Raw genomic sequence first — 23959 nt, 5'->3', positions numbered from 1 at the left:
ACGAATCTCCTTTCAGTGGCAGAATTTTGTAAAATTAAAAATCACACCAAATCATACAGCCCTCCAGTAGCTACTTGCCCACTGGCACTCCTCTGTACTACTCATGAGGGTCACATTGCTAAACCATTGTAAATCATCTATTGTATTACGTGGTCACATGTGATGCATGGTTGAAATGGCAAAGGATTGTTGGTTGGTTGTCTTGAGACAAATTACAAGGCAGCAGCTGCAATAAACTTGAGTGGTCCTGTTATACGTCAGGTAGCACAAACTGTGAATAGTTGATGTGTATGAATGAATGGTTTGTTTATTTGTTACATGTTACTGCCATGTGATGTCTCAAATATATTGGAGTACAAGCGAAGTCTGAAGTTACTGACCATCAACAGGAGGACCGGCCTAGGATAATGTATACCTGGAAGAAATATAAGGGACTCCAGTGTGGAGGGCTCCCGTGTGCTAGGAAATTGAAGTCAGTTGACAGTATGTTGTCTGAAAGAGAAAATTAGTATAGGTTTATAGTTTCATAAACAACAGTGTGTACTAGTTAGATGCACAAACAGCACCTTTTAATGTTACTGCCTAAGGGCACATTTTGTGTATGCATATTTTCATTCAAACATGGTCTAGGGGAAGCACCCACTTCCCCTAAAAACATATTCCACTTCGAATCCAACTTGAATCCCCTTCAAAAAAATCCTGCTACATCCCTGCTCTTCTGAGTCTTGTGCCCAGACTCCACTCAGTGTGTTGGATTATGCCTTAAGCTACTTTTCTTCTATAGCTAATCAGATGCTCCACTTGTTACAATTTGGATGAAAATTTTTAGACTGAACAATATGTGCCGAGCAAAAGGCCCAAAATGGTACAGTTTAAGCAATATAAAAACAAATGACTTGGGGAACAAGGACCAGGGACTTGTGGGGACTTCATCATTCTTTACCTTGTACCTTCTTCAGTGAAGTGGTATTGCAAAAAACCCTAGATGGAATTCATTAATGCTACTCCTGAAACCACATTGTACAATAGGCCTTCAGAGTAGTCTATCAGTGCTAATGAGCTAAACTTTGGAGCTGGCACTTATACCAATAAGTATACTGTGACAGGGAACACTAGATACCATGGCCTGTAGAGTTAGCTAGTACTCCCCTGGAATACCTACTTTACTGTAACAACTCAATCTAATGATCATCTAGTGTGTTCATCATGTGCCTATGCTTCCCTGGTGCCCAGTTGGTCCAGACCCTTTCAAAGTAGGCATTTCTAATAAGCACTGTGACAATGCAATGCGGTGTCTAACTATGCAATTATGATCTGCAGGGTTAACTAGAACAACACGCAAAAATTATAAAGCAGTACATACAAAAATTCTGGGTGCCCATGGGTCTCCTGGTCCTCATTCCCACCAAGTCAACAGACCACCCAACACTGTAGAAAGGATCTGGACACTGCAGGACTGTACTACTGCATAAACAACTCCTTACGACTGAGTTACCTCATCAGTCTGAGTATGGCTGCACTATACATGTGGAATTTTGATAATGACCGATAAGGTATTCAGGAACTAATGGCTAGTCAATATGTATATTTAGCACAAAAAAAATCTTGTTACAATTTTTACACACTACCCGCTGTTAAGTTTAACACTAAGATAAAGTTAAAGAAAGTTCTAATTAATTCTAGTCACGCAGTTTCAGTTTCACCGCTATCAATTAATTACATAACTCATAACTCAATTCTAATTGGCCAGGTTACTAGATTGCACTTCCAGGCCCAATCATTTTGACCAGACAGTATTTGCACTATAGAGATATCGATATGCACTATTACGTAACATCAATAATTTGAACAAACATAATTCTATGCATACCTACAATGCATTCATTCACCTTCGTGACATAAGAAAACGTCACATTTTCATTAGAATGTTGTTTCGGTCATATCCTCTATTATATACTTAAAAACATTGAAGAAGTGTTTGTTTTCTTAAGGTTAATTACAGATGGCTTCTGTGCAGACATCTGGCGACAACTGATATGATCATTCCAGCTGGAATAACTAAAGCCATATTATATACAAATTCCATTTTCACACTAGCATCCAATGTTTTGCATCTTATATTCTGGAAGTACTATTGTGTAAGAGATTGTTGAGGTAAGTTAATATATAATTGAATATGCTGCCATCTCATTCGTAGAGAGCACTTATGAGACATACAAACTATTAAAGTGCTAAGCGAAAAGACAGCCTACAAGCCTCCCCAACCTATGAATAGTTAACATTGTATTTGATGGCTTCTCTTTCAACCTCAAGGGGTAGTCACTTCTATACCACTAGTTGATACACTTGCAACCAGGATCAACAATTTTGATCATTGAAATTTTGCCTTGATTGCTTGATTTCACCTATAAAAGAGCCATTCTTGATTGTCAACCATAAAAGCCTCATGTTGCTAAAAGTTAGCTTTCAAAGGTGCTTGATTGTCACTTTTGCAGATGTCTTGATTATTTGATTCACTGTACAAAAGCCCCTTGATCATTTGATTGCATCTTGATCCGGGTCGTAAGTGTTTCAACAAACAGTATAGAAGTGACTACCCTTTGAACCTCTCATATTGCCACTTCCAAACAAGCCATGTACACAAATATTTGTAACATGGGCACGGGTGGTAGGGCTTCAGTTAGACATATCACAAGTGTTACATGTTACAATATTTTAGATTTTTTTTTTTTAATTATTGCATTCCTGAGTACTGATAGCAGTGCTTTACGGCATTTATACACCTCTCTTCTCTTTGAAATAAGGTGTAAGGGTGGTATATGGCATCGTTACAAGCTCATGTTTTGGTTTTCAGTGTTTAATTGCATGTGTACCGGCCCACAATTGAAGCTCTCTACATGCTCATGTCGTTGCACTAATGTCTATCGTTAGTAACGCCTTGTCATTCTTCTTACGTAGGTTATCAAAATGTACATTGTCCTCCAATATAAATACACTCGAGAAGCATGCCTGTTGTTTCAAACACTTGCAGGTAAGTCACCCAAGTGGAATATACACTGTATTGATTATAACATTAGGCACTTATGATTTGCCTGATGTATATGTGCTCACAATTGGGGCTGCAGCCCTCATGCTTGCGCGTATATAGCAGGCAAATCACTTGTACCAATGTTACAGCTATTACATGACACTTTAAAAGTCTTTGAAGTTAAAAATCTTTTATGTGGTCTGGTATTTGTCCAGAGCCTTTAGAAGTGGCTGAGCATATCATCTGTATATTAGGAATCATGGAAATTTGTGCAGACTTTCTTACAAAATATAAACAGACCAGAGAAACCATTCATGGTGCCTTGGCAGTATTAATCAAGCCCAAAAGCGTTTTCAGCGTGGCTGAAATGTTTCCAATAAATTGCTAAGGATTTTTAAAAAACTTTTCTATTGACTGACTATATAACTGCTTCCTGCCTGATGCCTTCAGACAAGTGCAACTCAACAATAGCAAAGGCAATATTTTTCACCGTTAGATGTCATTTCAGCCCAACAGTTGGGATACCACAGTATGTGTACAATGTACACATCATGGACTTACCTCTGTCCTCCTTTGTGTCCCATTTCTTCTCGCTGACAGCCCAAGGTGTCGATTCACAGTAGCTAGTGCATGATGGCTTCCCTATGTCTGTAATGGAAATAGTCTGTATTTTCTGTTGAGTGACTAGATTGATTGCAGAGGCAGCTTCTCATGACATTCTTCATTTGTAACACTGTGTAACAAGCTGAACATAGTTGAAAATGAAGCATAATGGCTCCTTCAATTTTTCAGTAATCAATAGTTGGGGCACTCGTTCAGACAAAAACATTAAGTACAGTATGACACTGTCATTCCTTTTAATGCTGGTTCACCAACCATAGTAAACAAACAAGTAGAAGGAAACATTAAAATTTAAATTCAGTTAGGGATCATTGACATAAAAAGTAGTGAAACAAGTGATTAGATTGCTTACACTTGCAGGTATACTAGTGGATAACATTTAATCCATTATGGGGAGGTCGCCTACTCCTGTGGATATACTAGTGGGCATCCCTTGTTTCAACTTAAATTTTACTTTGACTTGTTCAATTTCAATTATAACACTAGTGCTCAGTATGTAAGGTTTTCAATTTGTATAAGTACTGTATATCACCAAGAGACAATTTTAATTAAGACGATCGAGTTGGTCACAGAAGCCTCAACTGTAAACCACAGGATTTTTACTCATTAGGTTTTATGTATTTTTCACTACTGTATTCAATTAAAGCCCTAACCAACATTATAGATAATGCCAGAATTTTCTACTGCCTGCCTGCCTGCCTGCCTGCCTGCCTGCCTGCCTGCCTGCCTGCCTGCCTGCCTGCCTGCCTGCCTGCCTGCCTGCCTGCCTGCCTGCCTGCCTGCCTGCCTGCCTGCCTGCCTGCCTGCCTGCCTGCCTGCCTGCCTGCCTGCCTGCCTGCCTGCCTGCCTGCCTGCCTGCCTTGCCTACAGTATAGGTACTATTCAAACAATAAAAGCATACATAAATACAGGGGGTTGATAACTGTAACTGATGCATTCACTCAAGCGTAGCAGAAAACTGGCTACAGCTCTACTTCTTTCGCAGAAAACATTTCAAATTGACTCAAGAAGAAATCTTTGGCATATTGATAAAAAATATAATCCTTGTTTTATTGCCATCAGTCAAGGCTCTCTGCTGATAGTAGGGCTTTCATGTACATGTTATTATTACACCAACATATTTAAATTAGATGTTTCAGATATGCAGAGCAGCTGTCAAATTGGCGAGAAATATACATATGTAAGAGAAAATGAAAGCCATCTGCCCATTAATTAGAAATTAAGGGTCTATTATAGATTAGTATAGTTTAGAGATCATTGGGTTTTTTCCCCAAAAAAGTTAACTGGCTAATTATAAGTTTAACTACTTGCTTCTAAACACATTTCTTTGCTGTGACCAACACTATTCACTATTATTCCTGTTAGATATTTTGCTACGTCAATCCTGTGTAGCAAAATAGTACTAGTTAAGGGTTTTGCTGTTCTTATTGCTTTTTGTGTTCACTCTGAAGTAATATTTGGAGCAATAATGCCTTCAAAAGAAGCGGCACGGAGGAATAAGAGGAAGGAAAATATTATGAAGCTCACAAAGATGATATACTCTCAAAAAAAAGGAAAAATATAGCAGCCAAGATGGATCACAGCATCACCTTGATCAATATTATAAACAAGTGACAGCTTCACGTATAAAATTAGCTGAAAGAACTAAAGCATTTAATGAGATGTGAAAATCTAGTGATGATACAGCTGAACATTCTAGAACACACTGCAATAAAAATGAGGACAAATATGCATGAACCTGAAAAAATTTACAAACAAATAAATGGAAAATTAGGAATTTCAAACTAGAGTAGAGTACCCGATAAAGGATCGGAGTAGTACTATGCTGCAGATATTCACTTCTTATTGCTTTGGACATTCCATACTATAATCCAGTACTTTTTTATTGGGATATTACATTGTTCCTACTCTACTATAGCTTGAAATTCCTACTGAATTTTTCTGTTTATTTGCTATAATACACAGCTATTTATTCACTGTCAAGTGGGGCAATGCACTATAGGCATTAAAACAGATTTACAGCTATACCCATCATCATGAGTTCCCTACACACACACACACACACGCACGCACACAATCACGTGTACACAAATAGAACTATGGAGAAAATAAGTATGCACATGTCTATATGGCTGTCCATGTGTTCTAAGTTTTTTCCTCAATATCTTGCTTTTCAGTCCTAGTTAAAAACCAATGGGATGACACACCTCATCATAGCAGAGTACATAGCATATGGCTGACTAGAGGCAAAATTGGAAAGCTAAATGTCACTGAGACAAATTCAGGGAAGCTCCAAGATAGGGATGACCCTTGGAGGTGATATGGATGGAGGTAGCAGCAAACAAATACAAGCTACCATAACAATCTATTTATATCACAACCAACCAAGATTTTGCTAATACCCATAACCAGGACCCAAGGTAGACAGCTGCTCCCACCAAACTAACTATAGAGACTCAGCAGCAGCATCATCCTCAGTAAACCCATGCATACACTTGGGTGAATATACCTTGTATGAGAGGAACTGTGGAATAGTTAATAAGTGAGTTGTGGTGAAAAGAAAAAAATACAGGCATTGGTAGCTCATTGGCATGTGTTTTTAGCTGTACATACCTAATACAGTATATGAATGAGAAAACTTTTTTATCAGGTGAACTTGATGATTTTGCTGCAGCTATGATTACAGTAAACATATACATACATGTACAAATACAAAAGAATTGCTGCAAACTGCAGCTGGTATGTTGGTATACAGCCTACAAGCACCTTTAAAATTACAGTACTGTGAGACCTTTTGGTCTTACACATGCAAACATAATTTACACAACACATACATATGTACCTGTCATCTTCTGATGCTTTGTTGTAGTTGATTGCAAGTGCTGGAGAAGTAGAAAATTGAATCATGTACAATGAAACTAAAGGATTAATAATTAGAGTAGGGAGACATAGTAAATACAGTGTTCAGTGTGTAGAAAAGACCAGGACAACTCATTGTACCAGAATATGGTTTCAACACATGACCAAATCACTTATCTGCATACCAAAAATATATTCATGAATCCCTTGCACACACAGGCAAAGAGAACATGAGGAGTTTAAACCAAATTATACATTCCTGAAAACCGAAAATATATTCATATATCCCTCGCACAAACTTGAAGGCCATTTACAAACTAAAAATGTGTCTGCGTCATTTAACAAGCCTGAACAGGTCAAAGTGTACCAATCAGTACCAATCTCAGCTTATGTGTTGCTAAAGGCTTGTGGTACTGACACTTTTCAAGTACTGATTGTAATTGCTTTCCACAAAAGCTTATCCATATCGCACATGCATTATGCTGTGAGAATTAAGAATTGTACCACACTACGTTAAACAAGTTGATCACGTTTTCTGGTCAATTTTGGGGTGTTATTAATTTTGTGTGGTGCTGTTGAGTTGACATTAATTAGCATGATCAGCCAAAAGGCTGCAAGGCTCACGTGATAAACCTTTACAAATATATAACGCACAAAGTAAAGCTGGTACACCATTCCAATTGGTTACACACCTCTACGCTTTTTGAAATTAATATATAGGACACATCATAAAACACAAATTAGGAGCACAAGTTAAATGTGATGTCTAAGTCAACCTTTTATCTTTATTACTGGAGTGAATTGAAAAGACAACAAAACCTAGCTGTAATAAAGATACTTGTGTGTGGAAACTCAGAGGTGTTTATCTTCAGATGCTGCAGAAATTTTTGTAACATGAAGGCTTGAAAACAGCCTAAAGTTATGCTAAAACATGAAAAATGCCAACAGAAGTCAAGCTTTAATAAATAAACTAGTGTCCATTTGGTTCTACTTGGGGTACTTAGAGATAATGAGTTACTCTCTAGAATTCCTATGGATATAATTACATGAAAATAACAAGGAGAAAACATCCTGACCACCTGGTAGACTCCTGTAAGCGTTCGAGCGTAAATCGGATGGCTGCAGGTTCGAGGCTACCTAGGTCCAGTCATGGATTTTTTCTCCTTTCTCCAACTTTTCAAACACACCTTAAGTAGTTAAAGTCTAAGTAGCTAAAGTCTAAGTAGCTAAAGTCTTTGAGCAGGCTGTAGGACCAGGTGTCCTACAGACCTTCAGCACTTGTGCTGTAAAGCATTAATAAATAAATAAAGTAATCTATACTGCAACTTTTCTCCAAGATTTTTCAAAACTTTTTTTCAGCAGGGAGCATGGCCTCCCCTTAGAATCGCCTATGCTTGTAACACACTTATTACAAATAAGAAAACCTTTTTGTCCAAATGTTTGACATAATATTTACGGCCAATCAAAACTTTCACAATACATTCCCTATAGTGAAGTCATATAAGTACAGTGTCCGTTACAGCCCTTTCCCGAACTTGTAATGGAGCCAAACCATACGTGTCTGTTGTTGATACCTTTACTGTTACCAATAATCATCTGGTTGGCTGAAATGTTAACTCTGTTGAGAAAAAACTCCACTTTTAATTTTTAGCTATTTTTCAGGATTCAGCTCAACGTGAACATACTATAGTTTAGACAACAAATATGGTTTTGAATTAAGTAGTTACATACAGATTTTAAAAGAAAATGTAATTGTGACTGTTCTATTAGAGTGATTATTCTATTAGGGTGATTGACTGCTCTATTAGAGTATCTCGATCTTGCATTGCATTACAAGCACTGAATGAGCCAGCTACTCGGAGCACTCTTCTTATTAGTGGTGTTTATTAAACTGGAGCTAATGGACTTATGCTACTGAAATTTGGACTTGTATACTAAAATTGTGGACCTTTTTACTGAAATTGTGGACCTTTTTCCTGGCGGTTCTTCCAAGGGGTAGTCACTTCCATACCGCCAGTTGATACACTTGCGACCGGGATCAAGAATTTTGATCGTCGAAATTTTGCCTTGATCGCTTGATTTCACCTATAAAATAGCCTCAGAGAATTCACCTATAAAATAGCCTCAGAGAATTCGTGAGGAGGAGCATGCCTCTTTTACCCCCCTGGTAATGTCTGCCTCTGGTGGTCTGGCTCATGAGGCTTCTGTTTTTTATCAACGCTTGGCTCATCAACTTTCAAACAAGTGGGGCGATGATTACTCTGTTGTCATGGGGTGGTTAAGGTGCTGTCTATCTTTTTCTCTCTTGCGGTCCTCCATACAATGCATCCGCGCCCATTCCGCGGAGCCCGCTCATCCATCGGTCACTATGTTAAGACTCCCCCAATTGTGGAGCTGATTCGGGCAGAGTCTCAGTTTGCCGTGGACTAAGAAAGTCCCGGTTTGTCCAGCACAGGCCATTTATGTGCTGGGGGTGGTAGGCAAGGGCAGTCCATCAAGCCCGGGTAAAAATAAAAATAAAAAAAATAAAATAAAATAGCCTTGATTCTTGATCGTCTACCGTAAAAGCCTAGTAAATCCTCGTGTCGCTAAAGGTTAGCTTTCGAAGGTGCTTGATCGCCACTTTTTCGGACGTCTTGATCGCTTGAGTCATTATGCAAAAGACCCTTGATCGCTTGATTGAATCTTGATCCCGTTCGTAAGTGTTTCAACAGACAGTATTGAAGTGACTATCCCTTATCTTCCGAACCCCCCCGAACCCCCCTGGCTACGGGCTAGTCTGGCGCCGCCCGCCCCTTCGCAAAAAGTAAGGGTCTGGTGAAATACAAATACCTAATCATTTCAAAAGGAATTCAATTAGACAGCGTACGTATTGCTTGTTACGTCAGATGATTGCACTTCAATTCGAACAAAAGCATTGTGTTGCCAAGGCGATTTCTGTGTGAACGTCATTGGCATGCACTAATTGGCTAGCGCCGAATCTGGGCGCTAGAAATGATTTAGTATCTGTATTTCACCAGACCCTTACTTTATGCGAAGGGGCGGGCGGCGCCAGACTAGCTACGGGCCTGGTACAACAAAATCTACTCACAAGGGAAACATTCACGGTACTGCATAATTTTTTCAAAACTTCTGCAATCGACTGTAGAGAATCTATGCTTCCGGCCAGGCACTATGCGGTCAAAATCAACTTTTTATTTGACCGTTGACTTTGGCTGATATGCGCCGAGATATGCGTGCTGCCGTAAGTAAGAAATTTTCGTGAGATAATAATTTTCGTGGTGCAAACAATATCCACGAAAGTTAGTGATTTTTCAGCCCACGTGTAATGTGAAACGCGAAGCGGTTAACTATCTTTTTCCAGCTGCTAGATGTCTCTGCTGTAGTATTTTAAGAGGTAGAATTGTGTGCTCCCTGACCCGAAAAGCCGGTCGGTAGCTAGCTGAGTTACGTAATGTGACGAAATTACGTGATCAATAGACACGAAAATTTATTAAAGAAGTGTGTCATGATGTTACTGTTGGACCTCCATTACTGCCACTTAATGGGGAACTAATTACACCATCTTCAGCTAACTGCAGTAATACCGCAAGAGCTGACATCCATGCAAGGGGCTTCTGGGGCAGACGACAAGGTGCATTGTTTGACGTCAGGGTTTTCCATCCCAACGCACCAAGTTATCGTCAGACCCGGATTGCTTATTGCTTCCCTTTTCGTCGACATGAGCTCGAGAAGAAGAGAGAATATGGGGATCGTATACATAATGTTGACTGTGAATCTTTCACCCCGCTAGTTTTTTCAACTTTTGGTGGTTTGAGCAAGGAGGCTACTATTTCTACAACCGTTTGGCAGACCTTTTATCACAGAAGCACAATACGTCTTACAACCAGACACTCTCCTGGATGCGCTGTGCTTTATCATTTTCCCTATTACGTTCCGCTGTACTGGCCATTCGTGGGAGCAGAAAGCTGCAGTCAACAGAGCTCCCCGCTGTCTCCACTGAGCTGCGCTTAGTGGAGAGCCGTATTCTAAAACGTGTTCATTAATAATGTTTTTAAAAATATATATTATAGCTAAAGGTTTTCGCTAATCCACGAAAATTTGGCCACCTTTTTAAATTTGGCCACCTTTTTCATGGGTGCACCTGTTTTACAGCCAAGGTGTTCTTACATGGAATGAAACTTTGGTAATGATAGTAAGATTAGTTCTTGGCAGCTTCAGATATCAGGTTTATAAGTTACCAGCTATTTTTACATTTATGAAGTCTTCCTCTACAACTGAGCTGTTTTACATTGGGTTACAAGTACTTTTGGTTTCTTGGACATACCTTTTTTTACAGCAAAGGTGTTTTTGGGTTGGTTAGCATGCATACCATTCCCTACCACACCAATACATGTCCATCTGGCTTTTCATATTTGTTTTTCTTGCCCATATACGGGTAGTTTTGCGTGGCCAGACCCTTTTTTTTTTTTTTGGACATTTTTAACATCATCCAGCTGAAGCCAAACTGTCCTCTGTTATATAAATTACTTTGCTGTATTTATTTTTCATATTTGTTATTGTTGAAATATTTAAAAAAAATTTTTCTTCATTTATTTCCGAATTGTTTTACAAATACAGCATTTAAATAAATAAAAGAAAGTCTTTGCCCTGCTCAAATTTTTTTTTTTTTTGGGGGGGGGGGGGGGGGGGGGAGGGGCGAAGGGCAGACAGCAAAGCCAACAATTGCAATAAGTGCTGTAATCAAGGCGTTCAATTCAATTAGTTGCGGTGGCAGTGAATTCCGTTCCCAGATGGTTATTGGAAAGTGAATTGCATAATTGTCATGTAGGTGGTGGTGATTATTGGTGTCACAATCAAGTGAAATGGATGATGATGTCTAGTGTGTCTGGTGGTGAAATGAATGTACTATGGACGGAGAAGCAAACTGCCCAATCCTTGCCTATGCATATACAAAATGATATCTGAATTTTAATTGCTGCAAAGTGGATTCTTTGGTAATAGCTGTTGTTTGGAGTTCTTCCTGGTCCATTCCTCTGTGAGGTGCTTATGTACTCCAGTCCCCCCTGCTATCAATCTTGCTGTTGTTGAGAGGAGGCTTGATCCTGAGATTTGTGGGTTCTGTTTAGGCCTTTTTCTATAGTGTTTAGACTTTTTTTTTTAAATAGTGCACTTCTTTAGAGACATGGAGGTGGAAGAGAGTGTTGTTAAGGCAGGTAAAAATAATTAATTGCTGTGATAAAACCCCCAGTAGTGTCATAGCACTTGCAATAAAATGCTGCTAAACAAATCTGAGATATTGTGCATGGCTCTTTGGCATATAGCTGGACTGAATGTTGCCAGAGGGTCGAGTCAATTTAATTTGGGCTGACTACTTAGACTTCTTACAGGTCTTTAATGGAATAGTATATATCAGTGACAGGGATCCACCAGAATCCTAAAGCCTAAAAATGCAGGGAATAATAGAAAACAATCGCAGACACAGTGGTGACTATCCTTGGCAGTATACAATGTGTGTGTGCTGTGTACATGTGTGCCAGGGATTAGTGTGCTCATGAGCGTGGCATAGCTTTTATCTACTAAAAGTGATTGTTTTATTAGGGTAGCTGAATGTTATATTAGAGTAATCTAGAAATATACCAATGTCTTCACTTCTGGCATGCTAGAGATACCAACCCTCTAGTGATAGCCTCCCATCCCACGCACACATATAAATTCCTGCACTCGAGTATTGTGCAAGAACTAGTAACCTGCAGGAGGACTGTCCAGGTCTCACGGAGAACCCAAAGTTCCATAACAGTTGGGCATATTCCCTTCTCAAATTACCACCAGGTACTGATTGATGTTACAGCAGGATGGGCTGTATCCCCAGTTGACACCGGGCCTGGCCACCTGGCTGGAACAATGTGAGTAAATTTTCTTGCTCAAGGATACAACTAAAACTGGACATCACCACACATACACATAACATGTACCGCACACAATGTATGTATGTATGTACCGTATAGTCTCGAATTAAGGCCCAGGCATTTATTTCTTTCAAACAACCTTTTACCCCAGCTACTAAATGAGACCGGAGACTATACGAGACCGGTGACTATGCGAGACCGGCGTTTATATACCTGATCAGCATTCACTAATCAACTTCATACCTTGGTGTTGGACTCTCTTGGACTCTCCTTGATGTTTCCCTCAGCATATTTCACAAATTCAAGTTTACAAGGAACTCTATAAAACGTTCTTCACTTCATTGTTAGTAACACTGCCCGGAATTGTTTAAAATAATGACTGCACTAGACGCTTATTTGAGACCCAGCATTTATTTTTGTTATGATGCTTTATACCCCCAGCGACTAAATGGGACCAGGCATTTATACGAGACCAGCCGTAATTCGAGGCAATACGGTATGTATGTATGTATACACACAAAGCCAATTGTGTGCACAGCAAGCAGTGGAAATGGAGAAGTACATTTTTATCATGCCAGAAAGTTTTAAAGCTGGAGTCATGGTAAACTGAAGCACCACGAGCTAGTAAAACTTGAGTGCAACCATCACATATATAGATGTGGTCTACATGGATTTGTATCTTCTGCTAAAACCTTCACTACAACCATAAACAAGTAATTAGAAATACAATATGTATTTAACTGGTAATTATAAAACACTATCAAAGCCTTATAGTATACCTATTGAGCATTGGAATTAGTGGATGGATATACAGACCTACTTTCTATATATACCAAAGCAAATATAGTATGCACTAAAAAAGACATGGTTTCAGATTTGATGTATGTGCAATGAGGTTCCAAGTAAATCCATTTACAACCTCAATTGCTTTAAGGTATATCCCTAATACTCAAATTGAATAGGTAGGTTTATACTTGTTAGTATTGATTAGCAAATTGTTAAATCAATTACGCTGGTTGGCCTAAGCAACCAAACACACAAAAATCACATGGTTAGAAGCACCAAGCAAATTTCAAAAATGGTTTGGACTAGCATTTTTTTGTCCCAGTATTTTATATATGTATCTACTTGGAGCCCATTTTGGCATCAGTGCTTACCTAACTGTTGGCACTGAGGGTAATATTAACTGCATGGTAGAAATAGAAGGAAGGTCACTTAATTTTGGATACTTCTGACAACCTGTACAACCATATACAGTAATACCAATATGTTCTCACTAGTGAGGGAGACCTGCCCCAATAAGAAGTCCCCAGCTGTTACAGTACTGGTATATCCAATTTCTCAGATGACATGAATACTTTATTATCTTACCAAAAATGAAACCATCAAAGGTAAATCATTTTCATTTTGGTATATAGGGCCAACTGAGCGAAAGCCACAGCAGCAGATGTTCATTGATATCTAAAATGAATTTGGAAGACACTAGGGCTACACTTTTCTGGACATTCATAGCTCAGCTTGTTAATGCATGTCATTGTGGTTAATGCATGTTATTGTGTGGCTTCAGTGTTTTGTTCTATGGATGAGCGCATGTGTTGTTTGAAGGCGCCTTTTCTCACACTGCACCAATTTGTGCACTTGTACCAAGCGGCAATATTTCATTTAACATTATATTTTCCAGTGATGATTACCTTCTAATTCAATTTAATTACAAGTAGGGAGCTAATTGATTTGGAGGTGTGACTACATACAAACTCTGTCAAAATAATATATTGAGAGAGAAAGCATGTTGACTCTTGAGTGAGGATATTGATCAATCTAGACTTTTAACAGAGGGGGAAGTAGGCATTGGTCTATTGTGGGTTTTCACTGAAGTGGTTAGTTGTCATAATAAATTATAAAACTCGGAGCCATAAAACCTGCTAGCATCCGTCACTTTTTCTTATGAGTGGCAACAGTTTTCTTTCTGCTGGAAACTGTGTATACATATAGTCTATTGATGATCACTAACTAACAAGAGGTACCCGGCAGTTTCACAGTATGAATAACAACAAAATTTAAGGAAATATACATCATGTATTGTGTTTAACATCATTGTTCCATATACATTACACAACAGTTAAGGAGCTATATATAGTCCATAACTACATAAGTTACACAAACTGTATAGATATATAATATATTACAATTAAAAAGAGTTAAAATTTATTGATTACTCAGTGTTAGTTTAACTACACATCTACTCTGGTGAGAGAACTTCACCTAGATAAAAAGGTTTATTTCAAGTTGTACTCACAAATGCTACATGCAACTTACAATCTTCCGATGAAGATAGTCTTCTTGATTTGCACCTTTCTACATTGGAAGCCTCACTTGGGGACAGAGACACTTCTGTTCCATCTTGCAATGAATGTTTCTTCATTCTGCGACGAGCATTAGCAAACCATGTGGATACCTGTCAAGTTAACCACACTGTGAAAAAATATATTTATCCCTGGCACTACCCACCTGTGTGAACGTTAAACCAGTCATCTGACAAAGTGTCACTTTATCTTGCCGGGAAGGGTAAGGATGGTCCCGATGCTCTTCAAACCATTCAATTAGGGGGACAGCTACTTCAGATGTCAATTTCACTTTTGGTGAATCAAAGCTGTAGGCTTGGTGTTGTGCAGTAGAAAAGAGTTTACCGTTTGGAGTTGGCATCGGTAACCCCTGATAGCTGAACATACACCACAAGTAAACAATGGTAACAACAGAACAACAAATCAACTCACTAGAATGACCAAGGATAAGTGTTAGTAGTTGTTGTACTGGTTGAATTAACTAGAGATGACAGTGGAGTTGATGTGGTATCAGCATTCACTGCACTGTCTTGTGGTGCTGGGGAATAGCTGTTATGGACACTTAGTAGGGAAGCACTAGATCCAGTCCCCGGAATTCCTGCTGGATCCTCAACTCTTCCAAAATTTCCAGACATAGCACCAAAAGGAGTTATCCCACTTGTAAATGTTGGAATATATGGGCTATTTGCAGAACTCTTGTCAAACAAAACTGGTGACGATTCAGAACTCCCTACACCTGACATTGGCTGCTGCATCTGCAAAATAGCCACAATTAATGAACATAATGTGCCTTCACAAACCCCCACTCCCCATTCCCCTATAAGTGGTGTACACTTACATTGTCAACTATTCCACTTCTTGGTACTGCTGGTTGAATCGGTTTTAGATCATAAGGAAACAAGTCTGACATTGGTGTGGGCCTCCTTGTTGTACCAGGGAAGGTGGCAGCAGCAGGAATGGAATAAGGATTATAACGTCCTGACAGAGATGGTAAGCTATCACAACATCCAGGTGCACTGTGCTGAGTGGAATAATAACTGTATGGCAAAGCTGGGAACAAAGGTCCCGGTTTCTGCAAACGAAATCAAATGAAAATTTCATAGCTGCTATTAGCATTACTTTTCTTACCAAATATGCATCATTTGCCATGGCTAGTAGTAGAACCGGTAAATCAGACGGCGCAGGCTTAGGAAGTCTACAAAATAAAAGATCGAGATGCTGTTAAATACAACACACATGTACAGTGGTCACATAGCTACACACCAAATTTAAATAAAATTGCTGGACTCACAAGACACTTTAATAATAATGGAGTGTCGACGTCTCGGGAGTTGAGCCATAAGCAAACGTTCAGTAAGCCGAAACGAGGTAGTAAAACTATTAGTCATTTCGTAGCAACTGGTTACACATAAAAACAGCTCGGCTTAATTCGGTGGTAATATCCTGATAACCCGAATTATGTACACCAACAAATTGTACCATCTAATTTGGCAGCTCAACATGATAAACCTCTGAAAAAGCCACATCGGAAAGTAAAGCAGAAGCGAAAGGCTACATATCGGCAACTTATCATACCGATGCATACAAAATAATCATACATCTTTGCTCCAGCCATGCAGGGGAAACAGTAGCTAATTATCGAGACCACGAGTTACACGAACATTCACTCACGACTAAAAATTTCCAACAGCGTTGCTAGGTTTCCAGCCTCCTGATGAATTGTTATGGCCAATCAGATTCTCTCGCAGTAACGAACGTTATCTGCACACTCGTAAGCTAGCTAAGTGATGTAGACCGAAGCAGCTCAGCTATTTATAATACCCAACTCCTTATTAATGTAAACTTATGACGTAATAATATTAAAAACAATCAATCTGTCTCCAACACATTAATTGTTTATTCTATGCAATTGAAGTAATTCTTTGTGCTTCCGGAAAACTTGTTCTTATAAGTATTCCCTGATCTTCGCTCCCTTGTAGAACATCTTCAACAAATCCAAACCAGTAAATCACCATTCCTGAACCAAATCTATAATAAAATTCAAGTGCAATAAACACTTGTCCTGTTGTTTTGTTAAGTAAACAATGCTAACCAACAACTTGTTTACCCATGTACACTACATGTTTCTTGTACCTGTTATAATAACTAGATAATTGTTCCTCCATGTACCTCTTGTGGGAATTTTCATCAACAAATAGCGCCTTGCTTTCTACCCAGTTTACAACAGTACTGCTGACAGCTGCACAATGTGTAGTAGTACACAAATCTAAAATGTTTTTGGCGGCAACCTTTTCTTACCAAATGGGACCTCCAACTTGAAGTCGGGAGTCTTATCATAACCTTGCAACCTCATGAATTCTTCATCTGCTTGACTAAGTGATTATTACAGCTGCATAAATAAGAGGAAGTCCCACCTAGAAAGGGTATGTTATGTTCCTCCAATCTTCTTCGCAGTTTTTGTTCATATTGGTAGCCAACAGAACTATTGGATGGTAAGGGTTATTAACATTGTGTATGTGTGTGAGAGTTGCTATACCATTTGACATTCTCTGCCAATAATCCATAGTTTGTGTCACTACGGATGCACTAAGGAATAAGGAAAGGTATAAACTTGTCAAAGTCATGTAAACATGAGCAAGGGTGGCCTAAAAGTACTTCAACCAAAAATTTTCTCACTACACTAACATAGTGACAATGTTGGTATGCTATAAACTGTTATGCAGTCAACATGTGGTCATCCTTTACTGGTTATGTTGATCGTGTTCACGTCAAACACACACAGAGAAGAAAAACATTCCCAACCCCCTGCCACGAAACTTTACCAGTTTGACATGTTCCCTTAGCTTCTCATCTGGTATATGCTGTGGGTTCTTCATCCAATGGCTAACCAGGGCTGTTGACGGTGCTCCCACTGCTGTTAAAACACAACACAATACACATCCTTTGTCAATTATTATTAATCCAAGGCCAAAACAACATATTGTATTGTGTCCATGGCATGAATACAAAATGGCTGTATGGCACTACACAATACCAACCTGTGACTGAATTCTCAGTAATGTATGATTCTAAAATGCTTCTTGAAAGCAGAGCTGGTGAGAGACTAACCTATTATACCAACACATACACTGAGATGAGAAACAGGAAGGACGCACACAAAATATCAAGACAATTTCTATATTAGTACAATGTCTCATTAATGTTGATACTGAAATGTAACAGGTAATTTGAACGGATGCTCACATCTTGGCTCATGTGAAGCAAAACCTCAGGCTGATCCTGTGAAGCCAAATACCTAGTGTTGCAGTACTTGAATTATCACCTGATTGGTATATAACTACCTCTTGTAGTAACCCTGCATTACGAGAGGCTTCCTGTGCTGAGAGTGACATTGTTTTGTGGTTTGCTATCAAAGAAAAGGTCAACATATGAATCAGAGAACTACATAAAGAAGAGTTATAATTCTTGACATAACCAATTTATGTTAAATTACATAGCAGTGAGGTACTTATAATGCCCACTATTAAAGGTATTATGGACTCTTGGTATTACTTACCACTACACACGCACACACATTACTAGTATCAACTCTAGCAGGCTTATTACAATGAATAAACTCTTATTACATTAAAATTAATTGTTGTGGTAGAGGCCAGTCATTTTCAAAACAACAGCTGGAATAAGTTATATAATTATATTATTCAATACTCAGTAACCAATAACCTGAAAATGCTGTGCAAAGATGCTGTACAATGTATCATGTGGAACACTAAATGAATAGAAAAAAAAAACGAGATAAATAACATCCATTATAAACATGTGGTATGTGAGAGCATTAACCAGCTGGAGACATATAGACTAGGTAGGTGCACCTGAGTCCACTGGGAAAATGTGCTTAGTCAAAAGTATGTGTGGTCAGTGGTACTTATACATACTCGAGTAATTGTTTATGTACTTAATAAATACCACAGCTAATTAAATTAAGAAGGTTGGCTCGGTAATTAAATTAGTATAATTGAATTATATCCGAGTACGAGCTGTTTGTATTTTCTACAACACAGTGAGTAAATATATGTGAATGTGATGTCAAAGCATGCAAAAATAATATATGGTTTGGTGCAACCATTGTTTAGGGGCTACTTTTGCAAATGCTCGCGATCGTAAAAGTAGAAAATATTGTTACGCCCACGCAACAATATTTGCTAGAATACCCTACGTACATACACATTATATTGTACTTGGGAAATTTCGACGACAAATCTCGTAAACAGTTGGAGTGGCAACCATTTGAGCTTGCATCAATCAAATCAATAATCGATTGGTATGCTTCCCTAGATAGCATTTCTTTTAAAAAGCGCATCAATTTAATATTATTTTTATGCGCGTTATGGATGAACTGGATATTCTAGAGTTCACCTGGAAAGGGATTATTTTTTTCTCGCTTGTTACTGCAGTTTTGCAGTTACTGATAACTGCACCCTATGGAAGATTTTCCAGGTCAGGTTGGGGTTTCACAATGGATCCGCGTTTCACGTGGGTGATGCAGGAGAGCCCCAGCTTTCTCGTGCCCCTATTTGTTGCTGGTTACCTTGGTGGTGATCAATTGAAAGGCACCCTAACACCTAACATTGTTTTACTGTCAATGTTTCTTTTACATTACTTTCAAAGGTATGTATGCTATTATCTCTTATTGATATAATTCTAGACATTTTTGCAGGTCATTTTTCTACCCATTTGTAATGAAAGGGTCAAAGCCTGTTCCAGTAGTGGTATTTCTCATGGCCATGTCATTTTGCACTATCAATGGATACATACAGTCAAGATATCTGCTTCACTATTATTCCTATAGTCACCAATGGTTCTATGACCCTCGTCTTTTAATTGGAATAGTTTTGTTTTTATTCGGAATGGCTATCAATATCCACTCGGATACAGTCTTGCGTAACCTCAGGAAACCAAATGAAACTGGCTACAAAATTCCTAAAGGTATACTTTTAAAAAATCCTTACCTGTTGTGTTAATTACTGACATTATTCAGGTGGCTTCTTTGAGTTGGTGTCTTGTGCCAATTACTTTGGAGAGACATTGGAGTGGTGGGGTTTTGGTGTGGCATGTTGGTCTCCCCCTGCATTAACATTTAGTTTGTTCACTACATGCATGTTAGGGACACGTGCTTTGTCACACCACAAGTAAGTTCAGAATTTTCTCCTTGGTCATTTCCCTTGTTTTACAATTAGGTACTACTTGGAGAAAATGGAAGACTATCCAAAAGATCGAAAGGCATTTATTCCATTTATTTGCTAGGCTTTATTTGAGACTATGTAGTTATATTTAATATCATGTGCATAATATTTTAAATACATTTTAAAAACGAAAAAAAAGTTCATTGGTAGCTTTTTGATATCCCCTTGTGTTTAGCCTCCGTCTCGTAGATGAGCAGTCGCCACAGTTTAACCACAAATACTTGAGCTTCTTCGTCCAACACCTGTACAGATCAGAATGTATATATAACGCATGCCAGTATCAACAACATTGACCAAATTAATACACCTGTGATTCTGTCGACTAGCATATGTACGAATTGTGTATATTTCAGCGTGTACTAATTCCTATATATTTCAGCATGTATGATACCATTTAAATTCAACAGCCAATACATACACAACAGGAACTGTGAAACTTAAATTGGTGTTCATAAAATATTTTTGGTGCTCAGGGAGTGCACTCTGTCAAGCTGTTGTACAGAATAACTAGTTACCCAGTCAAACCATAACAACTGCCTTGTGTCCTCATGTCAACACATTCTGGACCCCTGCGGTTCTCATCACAGCACCATACACACAGACGGATGGACAGACAGGCCCACTGTGCTTAATACTCACCATTGCAACATCGTTAAGCACTTCTTGTGCACTAGAATGGGTTGATATCTAAAAAAAAAAGAAGGAACTTTAACCTTTTAAATGCACTGTGAATTCTCTATTTACCTTGTTGGCTATGAATTCGACTAGTGTAGCTTCCTCTTCTCCAATGTATTCAATAATCTTCTTGTTAATCCACGGTTTGACACGCTTTTCTATCACATTCTACAAAGAAAGAAATGTCAGTTAATCTGCTACAGCAATACATAGTTTACTAACATCATCCAAACATTCCCATTTGACTGTGTACGCAAACAATTCATCTCTTTCAGTCGGGATATTCTTAATAAGGTTTTGCACTAAGTTCTTTCTTTCGTCGGATGACATATGATTAGACCTTCCCACCGCTTGCTGTTCTTCTTCAGAATATTCTATTGGTACCAGCTTACGTTGTTTCCTTGCTACAAACAGTTCCTCTTCTTCTTGGTTGAACACTTTTTCAACCGTACTTGGTTTTGATGTGGTGGTCATGCCTTAAAAAAAGCTTAGACATCCAAATCAGTTTGTCTACAGTTACCTGAAGTTGAGCTGCCTCCTGACTTAAGTCCAAAAGTCAGTTTAGGTTTAAGATCTTCATCCATGGGTTCATCCTTTATATTGTAGCTGGTTGAATCAGGGGAATAGCTAGTCTCAGCGACTGGCTTAAATGTAGGACTCACATTTGGTGCAGACTGAACCTAACAAGAATACACATGCCATTAGTTTTACTGCGCCATAACTTTATGATTCCATTATATCAAAAGGGAGATAATATGTTCATTGCTTAATTTACCACATAAATATTTCAAGAGAATGTGCCAAATATACTGGCTCTGTACATCTGTCATAATAACATGGTGAATTATTCAGATATCAAGACATTAAAATGCCATATCAAAGGAATACAATTAAACACATATCCTTAATATGAATCATTAGGAAGTAACTTTTCATAACTTTGGCAGACAAATGTTATTCTAATCCTAGCCACATAACTTTCACTTAGCTGTCTCCCCAAACACAGACCGAGACATAGTGAAAGGAAAGGCACTCCACAGCTCAAACAATGGGCCAGCTCACAGTTTACTTACAGGTCTCTCTTGACCATACATTTGCCTACCTGTATGGGTGGATATGAAGAAATAGAGTTGACTGGTTCTTCAGAATCTTTTGATAATGGAATGTCTTCTTCCTCTTTCAAGTCTAAATCACTCTGTACATCATCGCTATCCTATAAAAGATATTAGACAACATGCTACATAGAAGTCAGGCTACAAGACACATAACGAGCTAATATAACTTGCCATTTGGGTACACCGGCCTATTGTTATAAATCTCATTGAAAACACCACAACAGCAAACATATAACATTAACCAGTTTGGGATTCCACACACTAATATAATGTTTACTTCCTCATTCTCTGGCTCTGTGCCTTCCACTTGTTTTTTCATCATGTTGAGTCTTAAGGCTTCGATTTCTTCCCGCTCATGCTGCCGATCTTTCTCATCTGATTCTAGCTCAATTTCTCTCTCACGCCGTCTACGTGCAAAGGCACTACCCCTAAATAGAATTCGATCACTACTCAAGAATGCAAAACAATAACAGACTTATAGTATCTGGTATCATCTTTGTCGTCATCGTAATCTTCAAGGAATTCTGCTAAATGTCTCTTGTCCTTCTCCTAAAAACAACATAATTTATTATTAAATATGACTAGGCAATTTGTTCTCATTAAGTGGGTAATTGTATCCTTCACAAAAGAAGCCAGACAATTTAGATGATAACCTTAGAATGACTTTACAATTTTATAATTGTTCTCATAAACAAAACTATTAAAAAGATGTTATGGATATATTAATGTGCGGTTGTCTAGTGGGAGCACCCGGGCTACATCACCATAGCCACTTGATGGAGACAGATTTCGTTTTCACACAGTAATAAAATACCAAGGGAGGGCTGGTCCTAACTCAGTGCCTGTTTAAATGTTAGGGCTTTCTTATTACATGTACTCTTTTGTGTTATGCCATGTTGACTTCAAAATTTTTCCTACTCATGCACTGCTACAATGCATTCTTATATCTGACTTATAAATTAACTTGTCAGATGGAAAACAAGTTGCTGGTTTACTTTGCATAACTTATTCATGACACATCACCTTAGCAACATATCAAACAGCTTTGAGTACAGCTTATACAACCTCATTACCAAACAAGTCAATTTCTCACAGAAGGATAAAGCCTTCATTCCATTAACATATTAGCATAATTTGAATGTTTACTTTTGTACAATAATCTCATTAGTAAGACTTATAACACAGATAAAAAATGGTAAAATACCCTGCATGAGGGTGACAAAACTAATGCTAGTAGTAGTAAAACCTATTAAATAACTTCTCCATTAAAAGCCATTCAACAGGTATCTACTGTCAACGCTATCACCTTTATAACTGCTATACTGCCTCAAAGTATGGTAAGCAAATTTTCACTCCGGCTACTATGAGGACGGGGTTTGTAAACACAACCAGCCACTCATATTGGAATAAACTCAGAGTTGTATTCCAATTGGTGCTTCCCTCAGCACATTAGAATTAAAAGTGAAAGGCATAAAATGCTGTTCTTGTTTATCCCATCATGTATGGGATAGCAAAGAATTGTCTGCACTATAAGCATTTATTCATTTCTGTATAATATAGTGATCTATATCCCTGGCAACTAAATGGGCTCAGGAGTTTATGGGCTTGGATGCACTCTTCAAGCTCTTGGAAGAATAACAATTAACCCCATCCCAACTCATCTCCATAGAAACCGCCATTATGGCTCATAAATCCAGATGCAAAATTTGCACAAAAGTTATGCTGTTGTTTCATTATCATATAATCCGAAGGTTTACATTCATAAATCAATTTCTTCACACAATGTTGTAACAGATGTGACACTCTGTGGCAAGTGTAGCCAGTCACCTTTTTTTCAAGAAAACATATATTACACGCCACCATAATTAGATTAAAAAACCTACCTGCCAAGACGTCATTCACGTGAGTTGCAAACTTCACAACTGCAACATTGTTGTACTTGTGATATGCGGTATATATAACAACGCCAAATTAGTCCTTTATGGTTTACAATTCAAATTCCTGGGTGCAAGAAGGGTGGGCTTACTCTGACTACATTTATCAGTCTGAAAAATGTTTGTATATGTGTATTAGCTTCAAATATTGAGCAAACTAGAAATACTTGACAGCAATACATCAGCAACAAATGCAAGCTATTTCTATACCAATGGTCGCTATCAAAATTATA

The 23959-nt window shown here is 38.3% G+C and overlaps 4 protein-coding genes and 1 long non-coding RNA gene across 9 annotated transcripts in view; 1 reads left to right on the top strand and 4 right to left on the bottom strand.

The window, feature by feature from the left end:
- The window catches only part of LOC136268815 (uncharacterized), a 28390-nt gene extending 18691 nt beyond the window's left edge, over positions 1-9699 (bottom strand). Inside the window, exons 1-2 of the long non-coding RNA XR_010707128.1 lie at positions 9600-9699; positions 6492-6531 (exon numbers count right to left, since the gene is read on the bottom strand). This is a non-coding gene — a long non-coding RNA (uncharacterized lncRNA). The remainder of the gene's footprint in view (positions 1-6491; positions 6532-9599) is intronic.
- Positions 9700-14458: 4759 nt separating this feature from the next.
- On the bottom strand, positions 14459-16577 carry LOC136269265 (iroquois-class homeodomain protein irx-2-like). 2 transcript variants are annotated; one of them, XM_066064794.1, is made up of 7 exons: positions 16431-16577; positions 15888-15954; positions 15598-15831; positions 15192-15514; positions 14926-15136; positions 14734-14872; positions 14459-14679 (listed from the first exon to the last, which is right to left on the bottom strand). In XM_066064794.1, exons 2-7 carry the CDS (start codon positions 15906-15908, stop codon positions 14657-14659), a joined length of 951 nt encoding a protein of 316 aa, XP_065920866.1. In that variant the 5' UTR covers positions 15909-15954; positions 16431-16577; the 3' UTR covers positions 14459-14656. The 2 variants fall into 2 exon arrangements, with proteins under 2 accessions (XP_065920866.1, XP_065920865.1); XM_066064793.1 differs by having other exon boundaries at positions 16358-16442.
- Positions 16578-16597: 20 nt separating this feature from the next.
- LOC136269267 (CDAN1-interacting nuclease 1-like) lies at positions 16598-19131 on the bottom strand. Its single transcript, XM_066064796.1, has 11 exons — positions 18998-19131; positions 18483-18528; positions 18101-18165; positions 18003-18054; positions 17798-17867; positions 17582-17673; positions 17296-17345; positions 17174-17241; positions 17058-17123; positions 16893-16998; positions 16598-16787 (listed from the first exon to the last, which is right to left on the bottom strand). Exons 1-11 carry the CDS (start codon positions 19117-19119, stop codon positions 16661-16663), a joined length of 864 nt encoding a protein of 287 aa, XP_065920868.1. The 5' UTR covers positions 19120-19131; the 3' UTR covers positions 16598-16660.
- LOC136269268 (3-oxo-5-alpha-steroid 4-dehydrogenase 1-like) lies at positions 18881-20151 on the top strand. The gene is made up of 4 exons (XM_066064797.1): positions 18881-19427; positions 19477-19745; positions 19798-19948; positions 19997-20151. Exons 1-4 carry the CDS (start codon positions 19138-19140, stop codon positions 20061-20063), a joined length of 777 nt encoding a protein of 258 aa, XP_065920869.1. The 5' UTR covers positions 18881-19137; the 3' UTR covers positions 20064-20151.
- Positions 20070-23959, bottom strand: part of LOC136269262 (RNA-binding protein 25-like) — a 38334-nt gene continuing 34444 nt past the window's right edge. For all 4 annotated transcript variants that reach the window (XM_066064788.1, XM_066064791.1, XM_066064790.1 and 1 more), the window contains 8 exons: positions 22268-22341; positions 22070-22220; positions 21780-21890; positions 21198-21357; positions 20900-21153; positions 20747-20845; positions 20642-20689; positions 20070-20244 (listed from right to left, as the gene is read on the bottom strand). In XM_066064788.1, coding sequence (XP_065920860.1) covers positions 20143-20244; positions 20642-20689; positions 20747-20845; positions 20900-21153; positions 21198-21357; positions 21780-21890; positions 22070-22220; positions 22268-22341 — 999 coding nt within the window. In that variant the 3' untranslated portion in view covers positions 20070-20142. The remainder of the gene's footprint in view (positions 20245-20641; positions 20690-20746; positions 20846-20899; positions 21154-21197; positions 21358-21779; positions 21891-22069; positions 22221-22267; positions 22342-23959) is intronic.

The sequence above is a fragment of the Dysidea avara genome, chromosome 10, assembly GCF_963678975.1.
Source record: "Dysidea avara chromosome 10, odDysAvar1.4, whole genome shotgun sequence".
In the NCBI taxonomy this organism is placed as follows: Eukaryota; Metazoa; Porifera; class Demospongiae; order Dictyoceratida; family Dysideidae; genus Dysidea; species Dysidea avara.
The sequence above is the reverse complement of the archived record's forward strand: the minus strand, read 5'-3'. Positions and strand labels throughout refer to the sequence as shown.

Bases quoted from the DNA above. Each gene is read 5' to 3' on its own strand.
- LOC136269267 (XM_066064796.1), bottom strand. From the start codon at position 19,119: ATGCGCTTTTTAAAAGAAATGCTATCTAGGGAAGCATACCAATCGATT. The intron at 18,055-18,100 runs GTAGTTATATAC...CTGCAACACTAG, and splicing joins ATGCAGGGTTACTACAAGAG to GTATTTGGCTTCACAGGATC. The intron at 17,674-17,797 runs GTTGGTATTGTG...GTGTTTTAACAG, and splicing joins TACTGAGAATTCAGTCACAG to CAGTGGGAGCACCGTCAACA.
- LOC136269265 (XM_066064793.1), bottom strand. The intron at 15,832-15,887 runs GTAAGAAAAGTA...TTTCGTTTGCAG, and splicing joins TGGCAAATGATGCATATTTG to AAACCGGGACCTTTGTTCCC. The intron at 15,515-15,597 runs GTAAGTGTACAC...GCTATTTTGCAG, and splicing joins GAAGTGGAATAGTTGACAAT to ATGCAGCAGCCAATGTCAGG.
- LOC136269268 (XM_066064797.1), top strand. From the start codon at position 19,138: ATGCGCGTTATGGATGAACTGGATATTCTAGAGTTCACCTGGAAAGGG. The intron at 19,746-19,797 runs GTATACTTTTAA...GACATTATTCAG, and splicing joins TGGCTACAAAATTCCTAAAG to GTGGCTTCTTTGAGTTGGTG. The intron at 19,949-19,996 runs GTAAGTTCAGAA...TTTTACAATTAG, and splicing joins CGTGCTTTGTCACACCACAA to GTACTACTTGGAGAAAATGG.